Here is a 20,324-nt window from a genome sequence, read left to right on the forward strand (position 1 = left end):
TTTTGGTTAAATCTAACTAGAAAGCCAAGAGGAACGTAAGCTCAAATTATGGCTAAATTTGATTTTACTGAACTAAAATAAGTATGATGGAATTCAGTTTGAGACTATTGAATTAACTGAAATTAGGTGAAATTTTCATTGTGCTTCTTAGTAATAGGTGATTTTTATCAAGTACTTGTTTTATGCCCGGAATTTTTCCACTTTGTTGAATTTAGTCTTCATCACAATGCTATGCAGCAGGTACACTATTTTATTCATTTCATCAACAAAGAGACTGAGGTACAAAGATAAGCAACTTACCCAAATTAAGTAAGTGGCAGAGCCAAAATTTGAATTCTGGTCCTGTCTCTAAAGTTCATGCTTTTAAACTATGTCATTTCAGTGTTTACATGCATGTATACCCAAGATACTTTGGTGAAACTTTGCTAATAGTATCTTCCTCTATACTATAAAGTTATTAATAAATGTTTTATCATTAAAACAAAGTTAATAAAATATATTTCTTCCTAGAAATTTTTTTCAGAAAGTGTTTTAAATAAACTTACTTTAATTTAAAATCTGATGTATATATTTATATATAAAAACTAAAATTACATATATAACTAAAATCTGTGGTCTATATTTGGGGCTGAATATCAAAAGCTTCAGAAATACCAATTTAAACTTTCATAAATTAAAATACTTTAGGCGAAGTGTTGAAGATTTCACTGGAAACAAAGCTCTTTATTTTTTTTAGCTAACTTCTATTCTGCCCACTAATGAACTAGTTTTCTCTTTCTATAAATACCTGAATTTTCAAGATGAACTGCTATTTTTTGAGATTTGGACAGTATACCCAGAGCTACAAGGTTGGATGTGAATATATAAGACAAATTTATGCTTAAAAATATTTAAATGCACAAGCAAATGTGTGTGTGGTTGGTGATACATAAGTAATGAAAATGTTGCTACCATGAATGACAGGAAAAGTCAGGATGAAAAATTACTTGATATTGGCTTATGGTAATGAGGATTGAAAAATGAAAAACACAGTTTTGATTTAGAAGACCAATCATCCAACAAATGCCAGAAAATACTAATTATTTACCCTAAACCAGTACAAAATAAGAAACCTGAGTTCCAATGGGCAAAGACCTCCTTATCTTTGATGAAACTACACTATTCATGTCACTCAGGCCTCACTGAGTATATTAAGTGCTTCTTATACTCACAGAAATCGATCTTTGCTTTAGAAATAGGACACTTTGATCCCACCTCTTGCCTGACCTTGCTGGGATTATAATTCATTCTATGTATACAGAGGCTCTAGCTTATCTGTGCCGGTGATGCTTCATTTTGATTTAGAGATCTGAAGAAGGCAAGTGATTATCTTTTGAGTACCAAACACTGGGTTATGTAACCTACATTGCATGTCAACGCACTCTCTTTTACATATAAGGACATCAGGTTGAAGACATGAGATCCTTGCACCTAAGTAGAAAGATTGCTTGGGAGACTAGCAGGCACTTCTCTGTGATATTCCTCTGCCCTCATCCAATTCCTACTCACTTCTTAAATATCTAATGCTACAAATCTTTTTTTTTTTTTTGGTATTTTTTTTATTGGAGCTCAATTTGCCAACATATGGCATAACACCCAGTGCTCATCCCGTCAAGTGCCCCCCTCAGTGCCCATCACCCAGTCACCCCAACCCCCTCCTTTCCACTACCCCTTGTTCGTTTCCCAGAGTTAGGAGTCTCTCATGTTCTGTCTCTCTTTCTGATATTTCATTTTCTCATTTTCTCATTTACTCATTTTCTCTCCTTTCGCCTTTATTCCCTTTCACTATTTTTTATATTCCAAATGAATGAGACCATATAATGTTTGTCCTCCGATTGACTTACTTCACTCTGCATAATACCCTCCAGTTCTTTGCTTCATTTGAAGCAAATGGTGGGTATTTGTCATTTCTAATGGCTGAGTAATATTCCATTATATATAGAGACCACATCTTCTTTATCCATTCATCTTTCGATGGATACCGAGGCTCCTTCCACAGTTTGGCTATTGTGGACATTGCTCTATAAACATTGGGGTGAGGGGTCCTGCTGTTTCACTGCATCTGTATCTTTGGGTAAATCCCCAGCAGTGCAATTGCTGGGTCATTGGGTAGTTCTATTTTTAACTCTTTGAGGAACCTCCACACAGTTTTCCAGAGTGGCTGCACCAGTTCACATTCCCACCAACAGTGCAAGAGGGTTCCCCTTTCTCCACATCCTCTTCAACGTTTGTTGTTTCCTGTCTTGTTAATTTTCACCATTTTCACTGGTGTGAGGTGGTATCTCATTGTGGTTTTCATTTGTATTTCCCTGATGGCAAGTTATGGGGACTAATGCTACAAATCTTATCCAAAGAATATGATAAAAATACAGGAAAAAAAAAAAAAGACAATTCTACTACTACCCGTGGAGATATTCTAGTTATTGTACTGAGCCCAGAGGAGGTGAATAAGATATAGGCACTATCATTTTACTTTATTTTTATTTATTTTTAAATATTTTATTTATTTATTTGAGGCAGAAAGAGAGAGTTAAGCTGGGAGGAGGGCCAGAGAAGAGGAAGGAGTAGACTCTCCACTAAGCAGGAAGTCCATGCAGGCCTTGATGCAGAGCTCAATCCCAAAACCCTGAGATTATCACCTGAGCCCAAGGCTTAACTGACTGAGCCACCCAGATGCCCAGCACTATCATTTTAAAAATTCATTTTTTACAAGATGTACAACCCAGTTAAGACACAAGCTTTATACAACTTCTAATTCCAATTATTTCTCTCTTCACCCCACACAGCTAGTTAAAATGTATAAATTTATGTGGTTATCTCTTGCTTTCTTTTTATAGCTCCAGGATCCCCGTTTCAGTATTAAAATACAGAATAGTTTATTTGGCTGATTCTCTTTTATTGTTGCGATGAGGTGGGCATGTAGACTTTGTGAGCCTCAACATGGTTTCTTTTGCTCAACAATAATAACCAATAGTTACATAGTAATGCCATTCTGGGTCCTAAGTGCTTTATTTATATTTCAGACTTCCTCTTTGTGCAGTTAGTGAGGCCCAAATAATTCAGCATAATAATGCCAGAGAGGCATTATTAAAAAAAAATTATTATTAGTTGGCTGGGGATTCCATAGGATAATTATAATCCACCCTTGTTCTGGCTATGGATTGGTGCCGTTGGGAAGCAATGATTCTGTTCCTGAAATCCTGGCTGAGACTTCCAGAACAGCATGAGTAATTCCAGGAATCACCTAATGGGATGACCTCTATTTCTTCACTCCAGTCCTGGGATATATAACTGGTAAAATTCTGGGCACAGGGACTGGGCAAAGGCAGAGTGATTTAAGTCATGTGTGAATCTGCATTATCATGAGTAGAGTCATTCCAAGAATTTTCTGTTTTAACTCACTAACATCCTAAGACAAATATGATTATTATCATCCCCATTTTTCAAATAAGGAAACTGAAGCATTGAAGGTTGAGCAATTTCCCCGTATAACTAGTAAGTGAAGGAGCTGGGATTCTTGGCAGGCAGTCCAACTCCACTCCACTGCCCCCCCGCTTTTATCTTCGTCTACCATAGGATTCCAAAGGGTAAACCACATATTTACCTAGTGAATTCTTATCTAGGATCCACCCACCAGTGTCCTTCGAGTGTTTTGCTCATGGCAGAGGGATTTACTATCGATATAGGCAACAAAATAAGATGATTGCATCTCTGAGAGAAAAAGAGAAGAGGATGAAATGGCCACCTTTCTAATACTAATACCAGAATGGAGCTTTGGGAGGGCTAGGGTTGGTGAGTACTGACTCAGAGAGCCTGTAAAGGCCAATCTGCAGTTTGTGAAGAGTCATGATCCTGTCACACTGTTAGACCAAAGTCCCCAGAGTCAGACCCATCAATATTCCTGTAGCATGACAAACCCAGCAAGGTTCCAGAATGCTAACTAGTAATTATTACTGTGCTAGAGTTAGTCTTGTTTTCTCTCTTTGCCTGAAAAGCATAAATGAAATCACGTTGCCATTTCTTTTATTCTTTATGTCTTCATACTGTTAGGTTCTTTCTGCTCTTTCCCTGCTGTTAGCAAGATGAAAAAGGCTCCGTATTCCAAGGCTTTCTGTTGACCTTTGAGACTTAAGAGTCTCCCACAAGGGAAAGAAAGCATCCCTGAAATAAATGAGAATTCATGAAATATCTTAGGCTTGTGCAGGAAACAAATGACTCTGGGTTCTTTTCAACTCACAGCACACAGCAGGCAGAAAAGCAGCAATTTGAGATTTCAGTGAGGCTGGGAGTCTCACAAGATAATGCTGAGGGTTGGCAGTCAAAGATACTAGTGAAGTATTAGTGCTGCAATTTTAAAATGTTTATACTTCCCAGGGTTTAAAAAAATAAGGCAGCCATAAGCTTATTAAATTCAGGCTGTCAACAGAATTTCTTTTTAATTTATCAATTTGGGGGGATTTCTCTTGTTTTGGTTTGGCAAAAAGACATCACCAATTGCACACACTCATAAAGAGTTCTAGAGAAATAAAATATTATGCTATAAAGGAGAGGCAGCATAAAAGTTTATCAGCTTGGAAGGAAGACAAATTTATTTGAATTGCAGGTTGAAAAATTAATAATTCTATTTTCTTACAACAGTCATTTAATAACATCCTTGTTCCTGAATTACCTAACTTGTTTTCCCTCTTCTACTCTTACCTGTCATACTTAGGTTTAGGTTTAAATCTATGTTAAATATGTAGTTCTCATGATGGCCTATCTCACCTTATTTTTCCTGATGAATCTCCTTTCCCCTTCACTGCTGCTCTAGCCACACTCACCTCCTTGTTCTTTTTTTTTTCTTTGTATTTGAAAATTTTATTTTTAGAGATGTCACCTTTGGAATTTAATATAAGCAGGGAAAAAAGCAACATATTTAAAGAAATGTTTTAAATACAGGAAGTTTCTTAAAACTTAGTGGAATTTTTCAATTTTTAAAAAACATTTTAATAATTTCAAAAATAATTTTGGCAGGCATGGGCAAGGATAGAGGAGCTGAATTATTTCAGTGTCTGATTAACGCTTTCTGTCTAGTCCAGTCAGGTAAGTAAAGGTTTGTAAGGGAAGTCACATCTTAAGAAATCAAGGTATTGAAAATAACATTAGCCTGGGGCCATACCATCTAAGAAAAAGAATAAGAACCAGGATATATAATCAAACTATACTCATTAGATCCTATCCTTAGTAATAGAAATACCCAGTATATGCAATATAAAAATAATTCTTTCCATTTAACACATAGCATGAGCCAGGCACTGGGCTGAGGGCTTTACAAACATGATTTCTAATTCTAAAAAACATTCTTAGGTAGATGGTTAAAGCTGTTTTTTGAAGTAGAGGAAAAAAAATAAGCTTATCAAAGTATAATGATGCCTCCAAAGTCATACAGCTGGTAGGTGTCAGAACTGGGGTTTGAATCCAAGGTTTTCTTGCACACCACACAGCATCTACTACATAGAAAATTAGCAGAAAAAAATATTACTTTATCCAAAGTTCATTTGTAAAATCTCACATGTGACCTACCATTCTAATATGGCAATATCTAACTTTCATGGCATTAAAAAATAATGAAGAAAATCTATTGTGGTCTTATCATGAGTTTGGAAAATAGTGTTATCACAGATAACAATCAGCTAGCTATTCTTGGCCTCAGTTCGAATGACTTAGAACCTGTTACTCAAAACAAGAAGCCCTCCGATTCAAATATGAAGCACAGTATTCTTTTTTAGTCACAAAGATCTGAAACACCATTTTTGAGCCATTTCCGCATAAGAATCCAACCTGCATCGTCCGTAATAGTGAAAATATTAAACTAAGAAATCCCTGAAGAAGTCACAGTGTTGACAAAATTCAACATGATGATGGAGCCTACCCAGACACAGGAAACCAAGCTAGGCCCTTCCACACAGCCGTTAAGTCCTCGCGATGATTTCGTTTTAAGTCAAGGTCTCTTCATGCCGCACATATTCCCCAATGTCTACTTGATGAAATACCACGATCACCATGGGGTCTACCTTCCCGCAGCCTTGTGTAGACTTTGCTGCCACCCCAAAACCCAAAGGGACGTCTGCCATGGAGTACACCACCACTCCCTGGTACTGGCAAGTATTTTCAGTGATTCGACCCAGTCCCGATTTCACACATGGTTCCCATACAGGAAAGACTGCTCTGCTCCAGGCTTTATCCACACTCCATACTTGGCATAGGGTGCGAGGTAATCCAGAGCTGTGATGTGTAACCGGAACCTGTGACTCTTGGTGAATTTCCTGAAGCAGGTCCCCAGCGACACCGGCTTGTCCCCAGAGATGCTGGCGGCCAACTTCAGGATCTTCTCGCTCGCGTAGTACACCCGGTCGTTGTGCAGCCTGAAACAGGAGGTGCCGTCCGGCCTGTCGACCAGCCGCTGAAGATTCTCGCCGACGTATTTCGCCATCTTCTCAAACATTCCGCCGCTCTCTTCTTCAGTCAATGGCCGCACGTTCCGCAGGCCTCGGGGGCCGGAAGCGGAAGTCGGCCGCCGCCGCGCCGGCAACCCCAAAGCCCGCCTCCCGAGCGGCCTTCCATTCGCTCCCCCGCGGGCGCCCCCAGGCTGGACCAACGCAGGGGAAGAAAGCCCCCTTGTTCTTTACACACACCAAGCACAGATCCACCTTGGGGCTGTGTCCTTGCTGTGCTTGGAATAATTTACTCACTGGCTCCTTCACTGCATTCACTTCTTTTTTTTAAATTTTATTTATTCATGAGAGACGCACAGAGAGAGCAGAGACACAGGCAGAGGTTGAGAAGCAGGCTCCACGCTGGGAGCCTGACGCGGGACTTGATCCCGGGACTCCAGGATCGCGCCCTGGGCCAGAGGCAGGTGCCAAACTGCTGAGCCGCCCAGGTGTCCCCATTTCTCTTCTTAATTTTATCTCTTAAGAGCAGGCTTCCCTAAACTAGTTACCTAAAAAAAGTACCCCTGTCATTCTCAATTCCCTTTGTTTTCTTTATTTTCCTTCTTAGCTCTTATCTATATCTAAAGCTGTATTAGTTTATATGGTTGCCATTCTCCTCCACTCCAGTATGAACTGCACATGTGCACATTTCTATTCTCTTTTTTTCGCCACTCTATGCCAAAAATCTAGAACAGTGCCGGGTATGTAAGAGGCATGCAACCATTATTTATCAGATGTACCTTGGTCTCTCTCTTTTTAAAGTGAAGATAGGAAAAATCCTCATTGCAGTCTTTGTAAAGACCGTAAATAACGTATTAAATGGAATCCCAAAGTCCCCTAGCACATTGAAACAATCTGTCTGTGCCTCATCCTTTTCCTTCAGACTTACCAGTTGTGTGTACTCTGGTGGACTTCCAGCTGCTAATGAATGGCACTCTTTGCCTGAAGCCTATTTCTGAAGCCTTGAAAGAACAGAAGTAACACTCCCACCTTAATCCCTCAAATTGTGACTCTCAGGTGTTGATGCATAAATATTTCAATTCCCCACCTCTCAGGATTGTTGTGAGGCTTGCATTTTGCACCCTTCTCAGAGTTTCTCCACGGGATCAAGCTCTAGCCAATCACGGTAGTAGCTAGCTTGATAATGCATCCCATATTGGCTGCATTCTCTTTTCCTTTATCATTTCTCTACTCCCCTACTGTGGTTTCCAAATAAAATAATTGCACTGAGTCATTGTCTAAGGATCAGCTTCTGGGGGAACTCAAACTGAGTTATTTAAAAAACGGTAGTTGTATATACATAATGACTTCTAGTCTACCGGGTCGAAGTCAGACCTCTTGACATAAAATATCTGTCTGTGTAAGTGTGTGCCATCCTACAGGGATTAATTATTAAAAATAATCGTGTATTTCTCTGATATTTAGCTCATGCCAAAATGTTTTACATTGTAGTTCTTGCCTCTGTATTGTATACTTGTTTTCTTAGTTCTTTCCATAATGATTAAGCATGTCTGATAATTTATTTCCAAATTATCCATTTGATTGTTATGTGATTCTCAAACCTGGCTCCATTTCAAAATAATTCATATCTTTGGGTGGGGATCAGGTATTGATATTTTTTAAAGTTTCCTCAATGGTCTCTGGTGCAACTAATATGCCCAATTCTGGTAAGTCATCCATAGTTTACCCTCTTTTCAGTTTCAATAACTTTATTTCTTCAGAGTTCTCTGCAATTTTATATGATCATATAGTTTATCTTAAAAGCCTGTTTCATTATCATTTGTTTATAGATTATCAGTTTTAAATTAAATGATTTAAATCATTTAAATTAAATGATTTTACTTTAGTCATTTAAATCCTTAAGCATTCCTCCCCCACCCTCTACACTGTGCATTCTCTCCCTCCCTCTCAAATTAAATTAAAAAAAAAAAATCCTTAAGCATTAAGATTTTGTAACTCAATAAACCATTGATTTCAAAGTATGTGAAACTCATTTAATTTATAGACATTTTAACCTTCATTTCAAAAATATTAAGCATTAATACAATGTGGTATTGACATAAGGATAGAAATATACATAAATAGGGCAGCCTGGGTGGTTCAGCAGTTTAGTGCTGCCTTCCACCCAGGGCATGATCCTGGAGACCCGTTGGGCTCCCTACATGAAGCCTGCTTCTCCCTCTGCCTGTGTCTCTGCCTCCCTCTCTCTGTGTATCTCTCATGAATAAATAAATAAAATCTTTTTAAAGAATGAAATATACATCATATAGAACATAAAAAACATATTCAGCTTAATATTGGGTAAAGATATATAAGCAGTTTACAAGTAAAGATATTTGTTGAGAGGTAAGAAAATAAATGTATAATGTGAAGGTGAATCTTATGGAGATTCTCATTTATGACTGCTTTTTTTTATGATAGTCACAGAGAGAGAGAGAGAGAGGCAGAGACACAGGCAGAGGGAGAAGGCAGGCTCCATGCACCGGGAACCTGGTGTGGGATTCGATCCGGGGTCTCCAGGATCGCGCCCTGGGCCAAAGGCCGACGCCAAACCGCTGCGCCACCCAGGGATCCCTATGACTGCTTTTCTAAAGGGCTAATCAGTAATATGTTCTAAAGAATGCATAAGGTGTCTTCTGTTTCCAAACAGGATGTAATGTTCATGGTTGGTCATGACAGAATGTAGTAAGGTATGCTCCTGTGGACAACCAGAAAAAGCAAGATAAGGAATAAAAAAAAAAAATATTTAAAAAACTATCAGAGAGCGCAGCCCTGGTGGCTCAGCAGTTTAGTGCTGCCTTTGGCCCAGGGCATGATCCTGGAGACCAGGGATCAAATCCCATGTCCGGCTGCCTGCATGGAGACTGCTTCTCCCTCTGCCTGTGTCTCTGCCTCTCTCTGTGTGTCTCTCATGAATAAATAAATAAAATCTTAAAAAAATATATATCAGAGAGATGCAGAAATCTAATTATTTGGACTACAATTCCAGAGATAGGGAGAATAATTTACAGATAAATAGACAATTAGCTACCAGTTTTTCCCTGGAACAATTGTCAGTTTTTGGTGTAGGCTTACACCAAATTAATGGTGCTTGACCCAGACATAAGACTGATACTAGAAGATAGAGAAACCAGTAAATCTTTTAAAATTGGAGATTTCAGAAGCCCCAACTATTTGGTTAAGCTTTTTGCAAAAGATATTTGTTGAAATCCGAAGTTGCATAGGAATTAAGAGCCAAGGGAAAAAAAAAAAAAAAAACCCTGATAGGTAGAATGAAATTTCTTGCAGTGCTTAAGAGACAATGATCAACCAGGGCAATCTTGAAATTAAAATAGGCTACAGATGAAATCCTCAGAGAAAGTAGTGGATTGACACTGAAGATCTATATCCTCTTTTTACCTGGAGATATCTCTCGGGGGAGGGAGAGGGATGGGCAGAGCACAGAAGAGGCTAAAAACCCAGGTTTGGTTTGGCACAGGCTGCTGTTAGGGGAGACTGGTGGAGATTTTGGCATTTGTGCAGGGGTAGTGAATTGAAATGCCTCAAACACCCTACTGGTTTCCTCCTCAAGCATTTGACAAATTTGAAGCTATGTTAGCAGGCTAAAGAGCTAAACTGAAAAACTCTGAATAGGTGAACTACTGAAGTCTTATAGAGTCAAGAAGACAAAAAACTCAACAGGCTCTTAGAAAATAAAACCCTAGAGGACCACATGCTACAAATACTGGCAAATCAGGAGTAGACTGATTTTTAGCAAAACAGATCTAAGGAGGACCCATTTCAATTCCTAAATGGATTCAGGTGAGTGGTCTTCTACATTATCTAAAATAGGAAGGGAAACAGCACTCTATGGTGGGCTAACATTTCTGGGGACACTATGGTTCTTTCATACATACTTTGTGGCACACAAGACAAAGTAGGAGATATGTGAAGAGGTAATACCATATATTACCTCTAGATGAAGATAATCTAAAAAAAAAAAAACTACAAGAAATCAGACAATAGAAGAAGATCAGATATTGGAGTTAGCAGATGAGAATATAAATTAACTATGATTAATATGTTCAAGAGAAAATAGAGAAAAAGCAGATAAAATAGATGACAGGACAGATCATTTTCATCAGAGTATTATAATTTTAAAAATTAAATCTAGTGGATATTATGTAATTATAAAATATAATAACAAAAATTAAGAACTGAATGGGTGAATTTAATACTTGATTAGACAGAGAAGAACCTCAAATCAGTGAATAAAATAGAGTCTAATGTACATGTAATTGAAGTTCCAGAACAGGGGAAAGAAAGAGTATAATAATAGCAATATTCATAAATGTTTTACCCGTAAATACCCCTAAACTGATAAAAATCATCAGGTCACAGGTTTAAAAAGTTTAGCATTAATGGAGGGATGCTGGTGGGGAGTGGGCTAAATGGATGGTGGGTATTAAGGAGGGCACTTGTTATGATGAGCATTGATGAATCACTAAATTCTACTCCTGAAGCCAATATTACACTACATATTAACTAACTAGAATTTAAATGAAAATTTGAAACAAAAATAAAAAAAATAAAAAGTTAGCAAATGTCCAAGAGGATTTAAAAAAAGAAATCTAGACACATCATCATCAAATTCCTGAAAAACAAAGGTAAAGAGAAATTTTTAAAACTTACCAGAACTTAAAAGACAAATCCTTGTCAAGGATTGACAAGCTGAATAGCCAATTTCTGAACAGAAACAACAAAAAAGAGAAGCATATGGGAAAAGGTCTCTCAAGTGCTGAAAGACATTTAACTACCAATCTGAAATTACATACCTAGCAAAAATATTCTTCAAAATGGACATGAAGATATTTTCAGACAAATGCATATTGTTAGTATGACTATATTTGGATTTTCTAAAATAAGGAAAATGAACACAGTCAAAAACATGGAAATGGAAGAGAAAATGGAAAATACCAAAAAGAGTAAATATTCAGGAAATAGAAATGAACATTGACTTTGTAAATTAATTTTAATTTGATATAGTGCTAAGTAAAATTAAAACTAAATGCATGGGAACAATAATGAAAAATTTGATAATGGGGGTCTTAAAGTAGTAAAAATGTTCCAAAGTTGCATTGGGAAGGTAAGAATTATTTGGGGATGCTATAATCTCTAAGAAAATAATGTTTTAGTACATATCTACTATTTAAAAGGGGAAACTATAATGATAAAAAAGTGAGTATTGAAAAGGACAGAAATGAAGAACAAAAGAAATATGAAATGTGAGAAACACATGGAAAAATTATAGCTATAAAATCCATTAGATCAGTAATTACATTAAATGTAATTGGATTAATACTTCATGTGAATAAGGAAGAATAATTGGATTAAATACACAAAACCCAACTATATGCTTTTTATGAGTAAAACAGTTAATTCAATAACATTTCAGAAAAGTCAAAAGTGAAATGAGAGTCTCTAGACTCTCTTGGGAGTCTAGAGAATATAAAGAATATTACTTCCCCCTTACAATAAAAACAAAAAAAAAGCTGGGCAATTTGTAAATTCTGAAGTTCCTTGAACCCTTCCGAGTGCTAAGATTGTAGGGTTGAAAACTAATCTGAAATATGGACTGAGGTGTAAGAGCTTGCTTACCAGGGTATTTGTAGCCAGATACCAGTAAGAAGTATTTAGCTAGAAGAGTTGATGGATTGGCAAAAGTGAATGTGGGCCAGAAAAAGAGTTGGAAGACTTTGAAATCCACAGATATGGGAGAAGGGAGGAGTTCATATTCTCTATGAATCTCTACTAATGACAAGTACTCACTGGGAAGACTAGGGAAAGTCCTGAGAAGAGTCCTTCAGGGTGTAGACCAGGGGGAAAAGAGCAGCTGCTGTTGAAGGGGCACAAAACTACCCAGATGTTTCTCCTCCATGCAACAAAGCCTTACTATGCAGGGCTGCGAGGACAACGAAAACTGCTGCCCCCAGGGTAGTAATAAAAACTCCTTGCAGTTGGAGGAGGTAAACAGAAAAACTACCTTCACCCCTGAGGGAGGAGGAAGAACCTATGCTGGATCCAGAACTATAGCTGGAAGATAGGCAAGAGGTTTTTAAAAGTTATACTCTCAAATCCAAGGAAACAGTAAGTATTCAACACTGAAGTTTAAACAGAACATCAGAGAATGCCACCTCTGCCCTGCTTCCCCACAAAGCTATGAAGCATATATATAGTAAAAGACAGTGGAGTATGGCAAAGAGAGCAGCCCCTCTATGTAGTATGGTATAAAGGGAAAACCTAAAGCTGAGGGTGGAGCACAGCCACTGGCCAACCAGCTCCCCATCTAAACTGTTATCACTAGAAGAATTTGAGCCTAGCAGGCACTCAAAGTAAAAAAGCAACAAGAAATCTCAAACCCAAAATGATGCTTTGATTAATATGAGCTCCCATACTAAAGGCCTAGCAGAAGGAAAGGTATGCCCTTTTCTAGGGTCAAAACCTATTTACCCCTAATGTTCTACATAAATCAAACACACGTGCGCGTGCGCGCGCGCACACACACACACACACACACACACACACGCTCCCAAGAGGCAAAACAATCAGAGAATTAGATGTGGTTTTTTATAGAGATGTTGGAATTGTCTAACTGGAGAATTGAAAATAACTATGGTTTCTATAGAAAAGACTCAGTGGAAAACTTGGACAATGTGTAATGTTATATGGGTAATTTCATAAGGCATGGAAACTATTAGAAAGAATCAAAATGGGAATGATAGTGAAAAACAAAAAATCACAACAGAGATGAGGACTGTCTTCTATAGACTCAATAGTAGTCTCAGCACAACCAAGGAAAGAATCAGTAAACTTGAAGATATGTCAATGAAAATTACTCAAACTGAAACAAAAGAGTAATAAGTGCAGGAAGAAAACACAAACAAACTAGAGCATTCAAAAACCATAAGATAATATGAAATTGTTTATATGCATTACTGGAATTGCCAGGAGAAAAGAGAAAAATGCACAGAAGCAATATTTAAGAAATAATAGTTTACAATTTTTCAAAATTAATGACAGACAACAAACCTCAGATTCGAGAAGTTCAGAGAATATCAAGTAAGATAAATGCCAAACAAATAGAGCACAGATGTAACTATATCAATATCAGTTGAAAAAAAAAGACGAGAAAATTTGAAGTTAAAGACATGTTATATACATATACACCCATAGGCAAAAACAGAAAAAATTCAAAATCATATCTCTTACCTAACACAAAAGCTAACTCAAATGTTTTATAGACATAAATACAAAACATAAAACTAAAACTTCTAGAGGAAAATGTAGGTAAAAATATCTGTGACTTCAGGTTAGGCAAAGAATCTTGAGATATTATATTATAACAAGATCCATTAAAGAAAACCTATATAAGTGGGATATTATCCAATCTGAAAAGTTTTGGTCTGTGAAAGGCACTGTTAAATACGTGAAAAGATAAGCTTGCGATTGGAAAAAAAATATTTGAAAAATCACATTTCTGACAAAGATCTTGTATCCAGAAAATATAAATATTCACAAAATTCACCAATTCGGCAACAAACAACTAATTTTTTTTTTTAAGCTTTCCAGGTTATTTAAACTTATAACTAAGTTTAGAAGCCTCTTTTCTATGGCATCCTCTCTCACTTTTCTGAGAAACGTAACTCTCCTTCTGTCCTAGATTAGAGTTGGCTCTGAAACATGAATCTAAACTCCAGACTCACTCATTCATATTCCCTTGAATTTGCCTGGGGTGGCTTTCTGGTGTGTATATTGGCAGCCGACAGGCAGCTGAGCTGATATTTCGCTTGTCCTTCTGTCGCTTCTGTTTATTCTATTCTTTCTTGGCACCTGTAGATTTAAATGTGACTTTAGATTTCAGGCAGGCACATCTTTTGAAAAGCAAAATATAGAATCTAAAATATTGACATTTACTTTGAAAGATTATTAAAATGTATCTGAACCTGTCCATATGACTCATAAAATGGTGAAATTAATATACCTCTCCACCTCTCCAGGAGCAAATTGAGCATCCTCTTTTCATTCAGGATAAACCTTGAGGCAAATGCACTGATGGTGGATGAGTTGCAGTAAACTAATTCTTCTAATATTGATTTTGGTGATTTGCTCATGAGTTTGTTTCTAGGGACAATTTTCAATTAGAGTGGTAACATTCAAATTTTAGTAGCCATGAAAATTGCCTAGAGGAGGGGGTTTTAAAAAATGTAGATTCTTGATTTCCCATCTTACAGATTGTGTGTAGTTAACATTGAGGTGAATTTCCCAAACCTGTGTTTGTAAGTAAGTACCTTTCCATGATTCTAATGCAGCTGGAGAACACTTTAACACTTTTAAAGTCCTGAGGAAGAGGATCATCTCTGAGAATTTTATGTATTTACGTGTGTCCTGTAACTGAGAACTAGCACAGCCATTGAACTTCACTGACGCAGATATTCTGAGGCAAAATAGAGCTTGGTAAAATATAAGGGGAGAAAATCTAGCTTTGAAAATGAATCTCTCTGCCCTTTTAAAAGAATGACAACTTTTGTGAAATGATTCACTGGAGAATTTTTATGGGCCAAGTATGATAACAATCATTAATATTCTGGCCACAAATGCAATTCATTTGGTAAATGCCAGGCTCTTTGAAGCATGAAGTACCTTATGTAATTGCATTTTGCAGCAAGGATGTGACAACGGACCCCTATGTGGTCATGGGGATCTCTCCCTTGAAGCATTGATGGAAACTTTGATGTGTGGTCCTGAAGTGGAGCTGTTTCAGTTTCCATCCTTCCCCCCACCCCATTTTCTGAATTATCAGAATCAAAAAGGAAAGAACATTTTTTTTTTCTGTTTTTGTATCTTATGGTCCTGACTAAATGTGAAAATATTCTGGCTTTCAGAAAGGTGGTATTAAAAAACAGTTTACTTTCTCATATGTATGTAACAATTATTATGAAACCAGCAAGGGGAAATGTGAAGGCAATTTAGTTATCACCACAGTACTATGTTACCTTTTGCTTTTTCCCTAGATTTTAGCCTTTTCTGTAGTGAAGAACCTTATATCTACCCCTCCCCCCCAATACTTTCTCCATCAAATGCATTTTATTTTTTACTTCATTTGCCTTTAGCTTTGAAGTGCAACTGGGAATGGCATTATGGTCTTGGATAATAGAAGAAAAATTAAATGTGTTGAAAAGCTGTCTGATGCCTTTTCTGGGAGGGTGAGGCTCGTTGTCATGCATGAACCTATTGGCTGATTTCTAATGGAGGACACGGGAGTGTGATTCTAGAAAATCCTATTGTGAGTTTTGGGAGCTCAAGCGAGCCGCACGGTTGTCAGTGCTCAGGCATCCCATCCTTTGCATTTGTTAAATTGTATTTCTCATTAGAGATAACACTTGTAACAAGCCAGACGAAAGTAGGTCTTGCTGCAGCTTAATTTGAGAAAATTGATTAAGATAAATTTAAGATTGTGCCCATCTTAGAGAAAAATGAAAAAACTCATTATGAAAAGAATGGGCCGCTTGCTGTTATTCTGATAGGGAGCAATTTAATGAGTAAATTTATGAACTGTTGAAGCCAAATTTTTGGCATTTGCGTTTTGCTTGGTGGTTCCCAAAGAAAAATATTAACTCATGTTAGGAGGAAGTTAGCAGATGTTGACATAGAAAAATTTGGAAAATACACATTGTGAAAGAAAGTTAAAATAAAATGTTAACATTTTATTTTAAAAAGATTTTATTTACTTATTCAGAGAGACAGAGAGAGAGAGAGAGAGAGAGAGAGATTGGGGCAGAGACATAGGCAGAGGGAGAAGCAGGCTACCTGCGGGGAGCCCGATGTGGGACTCCATCTTGGTACTCTATCCTGGGACTCCAGAATCACACCCTGAACCAAAGGCAGACTCTTAACCGTTGAGCCACCCAGCATCCCTATTGTTAACATTTTAATGCATGTGTTTTTGGCCTGTTTTCTGCAGGTGTGTGTACATATTTTTGGCATCATATTTTATGCACTGTTTTGTATACTGTTTTTTTTAAACCTATTCTTAGGTTGCCCAATGCTGTTAAATTTTTTCACAAACATAAATTTAATGTTTGTATAATCTACCTTTAGGCACTATAATTTAATTAACCATTCTTTTGTAATTGGACATAAGCTTGTCTATAATACTCTAATAATCTCGATCTGTCAGAGAAGGCCTAAAATATTAGTTGAAGATTCCATATTTCCAACAAGGAAATTAAATGGCAGATGGTGGATTTATAGTCACTAACTCACTTATTAAGAAAATTTAAAATGTTGACTAGGATTGTAGGCCTTAAGAACTGGTTATTTGGGCAATGTCTTTTTGTTACATTTGGGGTTGATTCATTGTTTCTAGAGTTGCTTCCATGTTTGTGGTCAGTGGATTAAAGAAAGAGTCCCAGTCTTTTCTGTAGGAGGATGAAAGGGAAGAAAGATGGTTTATAGCACCAAATCTGCAGAGTTGTGGAATTTCATTGTGAAGTCTTGAAGAGATCTGATCTCCGTAACTTCTGTAATTAGGTAGGAAAAGGTTTCTCCCTTTGGTTTATGGTGAGAAACATGGAAGTCTGTGAGGTGACCAGGGCTTGACATAGAGACATTTTGGGGGAGAGATGATAAAGTTAACTTTTTAGCAGACAGAAGTTTGAGATCTTCTGACACTGAGGGTTTTAGGCAGCCATCTTAGAGGCTAAGAGTGGGGAAGAGGACTCACTTAAGAGTCCCAAACTGAAAGCCTGAGTAAAGGGTTGTGTGTTCATCATGGATAAATGAGTGAATTAATGAATATTTCTGATTATCTAGGTCTCAGACACATGCTGGGTGTCTAATATTTCTATTCAGTTCTGACATTAACTCTGGGAGTTGGCATGAGACCATATAGACTAAGGGTTCAGTCTCACAAGTTTGCCTCCTACTTCAGATGTCAGTTACAATGAGGTGCCCAGGCTATCTACAGTTATGTCTGACTTGGCTACAAATCTGAGGATTCCCACAACATCCTCTTTAGGTTTGATAATTTGCTGGAATGAAAATTCTATCCACTTTATTATAAAGGATAAAAATCAACAGCCAGATGGGCAGGTACATAGGGGGAGATCCAAAAAGGTCCCCAAAGCTTCTGTCTCTGTGGAATTGGGGTGTATGATCTTGACACCCTGATGTTCATCAATTTGGAATTATTGCCAGGTTAACTGGGGGAGACCCCAGGCCCTGGGGCCTTGACCAAGCCTATCCCAAAAATGTTGCTGAAAGTTCTTAGTCTCACCATGAGAAAGAATTCAAGGACAGACACAGCACAGCAAATGAGTGACAAAAGCAGGGAAATTTAGTAAAGCAAAAGTACAATCTCAGAATGAGAGTGGGCTAGCTCAAGAGAGAGGTAGCTACGTGACCTGGGGTTTGTGTTCTATCTTTTATCGACAGTTGTTAACTCTGGAGTAGAATATTCATTACTTGGAGAGATTTCTTGGAAGCAAGGTTTTGTGCCTTTCCCCCCTAATTTGGTCAAAGGCTTCCTGTCTGGTTTAATCTGGCTTCTTGTGGAGTGCTGCCAGGACAAGCCTGACTTTCCTGATAGTTAGACATGACTTTCTCTATGTCTCCTTAATGTAACCTATTAGAACCTAACTAACTGTTTACCCTAATAGACGCTCTCCAGACTCCATCATTTGGGGGATTTTATGGAGGTTTCACTATGTGGTAATGATTGATTAAATAATTGGTCCTTGGGAATGGGACTCCTCTTCAGCCCTTCTCTCCTGCTTCAAAGGGATTTTAATTGAGAGAGTGGCTTAAGTCAAGCTTCACCTACAAAAAGTCCTTGAGACTGTCCTACAGCTAAGGAAGGGATCTCTTTAGGCCTTGCCTGCTATTTTTTTTCTTATACCCACTTGCTCTGCCTTGGAGCATTAGCTCTGCATTAGCTCCTGCTTTGATGCATCTCATATAGGCCTCTTGATAGTCACACTTTGACCCCAGTCCCGATTCTCTGCACAGGAGAGTTCCTGGATCTGCCTTGGTTCACAATTTGTAGCCACTGGCACTCTCTGCTCCTCCCTCACCTCCATCCCAGGCAACTATAACTTCATCCAGCTCAGTGTCTGGGGATGCTTGTCTAAAAGGAAACACATAAAAGTAACGTACAGAACAAGTTCCATTCAGAATTGCAAACTGGCACTTTGCTATAGTAATAACAATATTAATAAAAAATTTTAGAGGCCAATTATATATATATATATATATATAAATATATATAAATATTTTATTTATTTAGTTATGAGAGACACAGAGAGGCAGAGACATAGGCAGAGGGAGAAGCAGGCTTCCTGCTGGTGGCCTGATGTGGGACTCAATCTGGGGACTCCAGGATCACACTCTGAGGTGAAGGCAGCCGCTCAACCACTGAGCCACCCAGGCATCCCTAAAAGCCAATGATATTTACAGAGAGATTACTAAGGGCCAGGTATTGGCATGTAGGAAGCTGGGAGTGGTGGTGGAGAGAATACTTAACAACTTGGGGACCAATCAAGGGAATCCCCTTATTTCTGTTTTGCATATGAAGAATGCTAGAGTAGCTAGTTAAGCACTCTAAGCACTTCATATCCATTATTTTAATAAATTAAATTTAATAAATTTTAAAAAGCCCTATAAATTGTTATTACCATTTTGCAGATATCTGTAAATGTAAATCTGTAAAAGTGGCGATAGCATCTTTTTACTTTACCAAGTCACAGAAAGGTGGAATAGGATTTAAACTCAGTAATTCTGACTCCAGTGTCAAGGCCACAGGAGAATACAGTGATATATCCAAAAAGGGTAGGAATGAATTAAAAAAGGTTTCCTAGAAGAGGGTTTGTAATTTCTCTAAGCAAATAAGACAAGCCTGAGGACAGGATGGGAGAGGGAATTCCATCTCAAGAAAATACTGTGTTCCCCTATTCCTAGAACCTACTATGATTTCTCTCAGCTTAAAGTCTTTGCACATGCTAGTTTCTGTACTTGGGATGCTTTCTCTCTTCTATTCACCTAACTTCTGTCTTTCCTATAAAAATTAGATACCACCTTGTCTTGAAGTCTTTCTTGCATGCAGTGCTCTTGATTTATATTTCCTTACTCACCTTGTGCTGACTGCTAACATAGCTCATGGTAGATTGACTGTAAAAAATACCCCCTATCTTACACCCCTCTACATCCATGCACTTTGCCACATAACTTTGCAACCCCACCAAGCAGTGATATCTATTTTCCCTGACTCCTCGAGCATGGTCTGGACTTGTGACTTTCTGTACCCAGTATTAAGTGGTTTAAATGATGGCATGCCCCCTTTCAGTCTTGACTTTTGTAACTCCTGGTATCTTTGAGCCCTGAGTCTACCATGAGAAGGGGCTGGGATGCACCGCTAGTGGGTAAGGAAGCACATCAGAATAGCTAAGGCAACCCTCAAAATATGTAGCCCTTGGCAAACCACCAGCTGACCATAGATGCATGAGGAAGCCCAGAAGAGAACTAAGACCAGCCCAAATTAGCAAAATTGCCTAGTCAACCTGGAAATTCATGAGAAACAACATTATTGTTTTAAGCTGCTAAATTTGGGAATAATATGGATACAGAAATTGATGCCCATAATGAAATGCTGAAGTATGTAGCATTGGCTTTCTGTCCAAGTGGTAAGTGGAGGCTAAAAAAATGATGGGCAGATTTTAAGCTCATCCTAGAAAAATGGTGAGGAAATTTTGAGAGGAGGCTGGTAGAACAGCAACCTGA

At 37.9% G+C, this 20,324-nt stretch overlaps 1 protein-coding gene and 1 pseudogene across 1 annotated transcript in view; both read right to left on the reverse strand.

Annotated features, from left to right (window-relative positions):
- Positions 1 to 5,865, reverse strand: part of EIF3L (eukaryotic translation initiation factor 3 subunit L) — a 108,667-nt gene extending 102,802 nt beyond the window's left edge. Inside the window, 1 exon segment of the mRNA XM_072757279.1 lies at positions 5,860 to 5,865. Coding sequence (XP_072613380.1) covers positions 5,860 to 5,865 — 6 coding nt within the window.
- A 149-nt stretch (positions 5,866 to 6,014) lies between these two features.
- On the reverse strand, positions 6,015 to 19,705 carry LOC112931064 (60S ribosome subunit biogenesis protein NIP7 homolog pseudogene; annotated as a pseudogene).
- Positions 19,706 to 20,324: the final 619 nt, after the last annotated feature.

Source organism: Vulpes vulpes, chromosome 4 (genome assembly GCF_048418805.1).
Source record: "Vulpes vulpes isolate BD-2025 chromosome 4, VulVul3, whole genome shotgun sequence".
Classification (NCBI taxonomy): domain Eukaryota; kingdom Metazoa; phylum Chordata; class Mammalia; order Carnivora; family Canidae; genus Vulpes; species Vulpes vulpes.